Source organism: Eimeria mitis, genomic scaffold (assembly GCF_000499745.2).
Source record: "Eimeria mitis Houghton genomic scaffold, Emh_scaff878, whole genome shotgun sequence".
NCBI classification, from domain to species: domain Eukaryota; phylum Apicomplexa; class Conoidasida; order Eucoccidiorida; family Eimeriidae; genus Eimeria; species Eimeria mitis.
The window spans coordinates 2,348-6,862 of record NW_013576459.1 but is presented as its reverse complement, the minus strand read 5'-3'; the positions used below and the strand labels follow the sequence as shown (position 1 = coordinate 6,862).

The 4,515-nt window shown below is 65.5% G+C and overlaps 2 protein-coding genes across 2 annotated transcripts; one reads left to right on the top strand and one right to left on the bottom strand.

Annotated features, from left to right (window-relative positions):
• Positions 1-193: 193 nt before the first annotated feature.
• EMH_0024390 (uncharacterized protein) lies at positions 194-535 on the top strand (the record flags this gene model as incomplete). Its single annotated transcript, XM_013502292.1, has 1 exon — positions 194-535. The coding sequence occupies one exon, from the start codon at positions 194-196 to the stop codon at positions 533-535; it is 342 nt and encodes a 113-aa protein (XP_013357746.1).
• Positions 536-1,038: 503 nt separating this feature from the next.
• EMH_0024380 (uncharacterized protein) lies at positions 1,039-4,491 on the bottom strand (the record flags this gene model as incomplete). Its single annotated transcript, XM_013502291.1, has 1 exon — positions 1,039-4,491. The coding sequence occupies one exon, from the start codon at positions 4,489-4,491 to the stop codon at positions 1,039-1,041; it is 3,453 nt and encodes a 1,150-aa protein (XP_013357745.1).
• Positions 4,492-4,515: the final 24 nt, after the last annotated feature.

Here is a 4,515-nt window from a genome sequence, read left to right as displayed (position 1 = left end):
TCCACCTGAGGAGACTCTCCAGTGCTTCCTTCTGCTGCAGCGCCGCCAACTGCAGCGCCAGCAGCAGCAGAAGATGCAGCAGCAGCAGCAGAAGATGCAGTAGAAGCAGCAGCAGCAGAAATAGTAGCAGCGGCAGAAGCAGCAACAGCAGCAGACAGTGAGCAGCACGAGCAGCAGCAGAGCTGCAACTGCCATGCAGAATCAGCAGCAGCAGAAACTGCAGCAGCAGAAACTGCAGCAGCAGCAACAGCAGCAACGACGACAGCAGCAACACCACTACGAGCAGCAGCAGCAGCAGCAGCAGCAACAACAGCAACACCAGCACCAGCAGCAACAGCAGAAAAAAACGCTAGCAGCAGCAACAACAGCAACACAAACTGCAGCAGCAGCAACAGCAGCAGCAGTAGGAGCGGCAACAGCAGCAGCAGCAGCAGCAACAGCAGCAGCAACAGCAGCAGCAGCAGCATTTGTGGGGTTACCTGCATCCTCCTGGGAGCGAAAGGAGACGCGGAAGAGGCCAGGGCGGAGACAGTGAGCAGCAGCAGCAGCAGCAGCAGCAGCAGCAGCAGGAGCAGCAGCAGATAGAGAAGCAGTTACTGCTGCAGCAGACACTGAGGCAACAGCAACAGGCAGCAGCAGCAACAACCCCACCAAACGTATAAGCGGCAGGGATGCTAGCAGCAGCAGCAACAGCAACAACAGCAGCAACAACAGCAACAGCAGTAACAACAGCGGCAGCAACAGCAGCAGCAACACGAACAGCAGCAGCAGCAGCATAGAGTGTTGCAGCACCAGAAAAATACACAAAACGGCACCGGCAGCAGTATAAAAGGCAGCAGAAGCCGCAGCAGCACCAACAAAAACAGCAGCAGCAGCAGCAGCAGCAACAGCAGCAACAGCAGCAGCAGCAGCAGCAGCAGCAGCAGCAGCAACAGCAGCAACAGCAGCAGCAGCAGAACGAATTACTATTTGGATGCGAAGGAGACACAAAAATGAAGTTTGCTGTCTCCCCCTTCTGCGGCTCCGACTTGAGAAAGCTTAACCAGCTGCAGCAGGCAGCAGCCCTGGCTGCCTGTCTGTTGGTGCATATATCTCCGGCCGCTCAAGAGTATGCTGCTGCTGCAGTTCTTGCTGCTGCTGCACCTCGTGCTGCTGCTGCTGCTGCTGCTGCTGCTGCTGCGAAAGGGGGCCTCGGACTCGCCGCCTCGCTAGGGCGCCACTACTGGGGCAAAGTGCTGCTGCTGCTGCTGCTGCTGCTGCTGGTGCTGCTGCTGCTGCTGTAGCTGCTGCTGCTGCATGTTCCGTCGATCCCGCTATCTTATCGTGAAACACTCGCTGCTGCTGCTGTTGCTGCTGCTGCTGCTGTTGCTGCTGTTGCTGATGCTGCTGATGCTGCTCTCCCCGCTGCTGCTGCTGCTCCTGCCTCTGTTGCTGCCCCTCGTGCAGCAGCAGTTGCTGCTGCTGTTGCTGCTTTTCCTGCTGCAGCAGCTGCTGCTGATGGTCTTGCTCATGCTGTTGCTGCTGCTGCTGCTGCTGCTGCAGCTGCTGCACATCATGCTGCTGCTGCTCTTGGGTCTGCTGCTCCTGTTCCTTCCAGTGGCCATGATGCTCCTTTTGCTGCTGCTGCTGCTGCTGCTGCTCCTTCTGTTGCTGCTGTTGCTGCTGCTGCTGCTGCAGCAGCTTTGTGTCTCCTTTCAGCTGCCCGAATGCTCCGCTTACGCGCCGAGGACGGCGGAGGTGGTGAGGCTCTCGCTGCTGCTGCTGCTGCTGCTGCTGCACTTTCTGCTGCTGCTGCTGCTCTTTCTGCTGCTGCTGCTGCTGTTGCTGCTGCTGCTGCTGCTGCTGCTCTGGTTGAGCCTGGCCCCAGCGGAAGCGACTCCAAAGGCTGGCTAAGACCCCCTTCACGCTGCCGCCTTGCTGCTGCTGCTGCTGCTGCTGCTGCTGCTGCTGTTGCTGCTGCTGCTGCTGCTGCAGTTGCTGCTCCTCCTTCTGCTGTTCCTCTTGCTGCTGCTGTTGCTGCTGGTTGCGGTTTGGGGGCCCCCCTTCCTCAACTGCAAGCGAGGGTACAGTAGCGGGGGCCCCCCTCACGCCACCTACCTTGGGGGCCCCAGGGGGCCCCTGGGGGCCCCCCGGAGCTTCATTAGCATCGCTGCTGCTGCTGTCGCTGACGTCTGAATACGGTGGGGGCCCCCTGCCTCTCCCTCTTGTCCTCACGCTCTGCATGCGTGTGGGGGGCCCCTCAGCAGACCCCCTTCGGGGCCCCTGCGGGGGCCCCTCATGGGGCCCTTCAGGGGGCCCCCGTCGCTGCGCTGCTGCAGAAACTTCTGGGGGGCCCCCCAAAGGCGGCCCCCCAGCAGCCGCCAGCGCAGACGCCTCGGGGGGCCCCTGTGGTGGCCCCTGCGGGGGCCCCGGCGGGGGCCCCTTGGGGGGCCCCTGCGAGGGCTCCTCAGGGGGCCGCTGGGGGGGCACCTGTGGGGGCCCCTGGGGGGGCACCTGTGGGGGCCCCTGGGGGGGCCCCCGTATTGTTTTTTTCTTTTGTGTGTGGGTTTGGTTGTTGGGGGGGATGCGAGCAGCAGCAGTACCCTCCGCTGGTTTCTCCACAGTATCAGGGGGGCCCCCCTGATGGGTTTGGGGGCCCCCCGGGGGCCCCCCAAACTCCGTAGGGGCTGCAGGAGATGTGAAGGTCCTCATATTAAACCCATCAGCAGCTGCAGCAGCAGCAGCAGCAGCTGAAGATGGGGTCCCAGGGGCCCCATCCGCCTCAGAAGCCTCAGGGGCCCCATCAACCTCAGGGGCCCCTTCAGTATCAGAGGCCCCTGGGGCCCCATGGGCCCCGGGGGCCCCAGGGGTATAGGGGGCCCCGGGGGCCCCAGGGGCCCCGGGGGTTCCAGGGGTACAGGGGGCCCCAGGGGTGTCAGGGGCCCCGGGGGTATAGGGGGCCCCAGGGCCCTCAGGGGCCCCATCAATATCAGGGGCCCCAGGGGCCCCATGGGTATCGGGGGTTCCAGGGGCCCCTGGTTGTGTTGCTGGTGTTTGGTGGTGAGAGGCATCCGAGGGGGTAGGAGGAGGATGGGGGGCCCCCAGGGCCCCTGATAACAGCAGATGAGGACTGCGGTGAAGGGGGGCCCCCTCACCTTGCTGGGGGGCCCCATCAGCAGATTGTGGGGGCCCCCCAGCTTGTTGGGGGGCCCCCAACCCCCCAGCAACCTGTTGCTGGGGGGGCCCCTCAGCAGGTTGTAGGGGCCCCTCAGACAGTTGAGGGGCCCCCTCTGGGGGCCCCTCAGCACGGCGGGGGGCCCCCATAGGTTCTATGGGGGCCCCCTCAGCAGGCTGCTGGGGGCCCCCCTCATCAGATTGCTGGGGCTCCTGCGGGGGCCCCTGCGGGGGCCCCTGGGGGGGCCCCCGCGGGGACCCCTCACCCGGGTGGGGGCCCCCCTCATCAGGGTGTTGTATTTCTGCTGCGCAGGGTACCGAGGGGAAGGGGGGCCCCCCAACAGAGGGGGGGCCCCCAACAGAGGGGGGGCCCCGCGACGAGCCGCTATACCGCCTAGGGAGGATGGGGGGCCCCCCAGGGTACCTGGGGGCCCCCTGCTCCTTAGGGGGGCCCCCCTGCATTTGCTGCAGTAGTGGGCTGCTGCTGCACTGACCTTCACTGGCTTCTGCTGCTGGGGGCCCCTGGGTGGGGCCCCCAGCAACAGAGCTGGGGGCCCCCCTCTCCTCTGGGGGCCCCCCTGTCTGTTGTATCTGCTGCATGCGGGCTGCGGGGAGAAGAAGGGGGGCCCCCAGCAACCCTCTGGGGGGCCCCCCGAGGGGCCCCCAGTTGCTGTGCAAGGGGGGCCCCTCACCCCCACCAGAGGAGGGTTCAGTACCCTCTACAACAAACAGGGGGCCCCTAGTAGCACTGGGGGGCCCCCCGTCTGAAACATGAGGCTCCGCAGCAGCAGCAGCAGCAGGGGCCCCCAAACCCTCTATGTGGGGGGCTCCCCTAGGTGGGGGGCCCCTGGGGGGCCCCCCCGGTTCTGAAGACGCGCCATCTGCTGCTGCTGCTGGGGGCCCCCCTGTTGCTGCTGCTGGAGGCTCGACTGTTGCTGCTGCTGGGGGCCCCCCTATTGCTGCTGCTCGGGGCCCCTCTGTTGCTGCTGCTGTGGGCCCCTCTGTTGCTGCTGCTGGAGGCTCCACTGTTGCTGCTGCTGGGGGCCCCCCTATTGCTGCTGCTGGGGGCCCCTCTGTTGCTGCTGCTGGGGGCCCCTCTGTTGCTGCTGCTGGGGGCCCCTCTGTTGCTGCTGTTGGGGGCCCCCCCGTAGCAGAAGAGGGTTCAGCTGCAGCAAGAGGAGTACCCTCTTGCGCAGCAGAGGGGGGCCCCTCCTCCCCGCCCCCCAAGGCTGGGGGGCCCCCCCCCTGTGTATCTAGGGGGGGGCCCCCCGTACCCTCGGGGGGCCCCTCGTCCTGTGTTGCAGGAGGGGTGGTTTGTTCTCTCATCTGCTGCTGCATGCAAACAACAAAGGGGGGCACCTA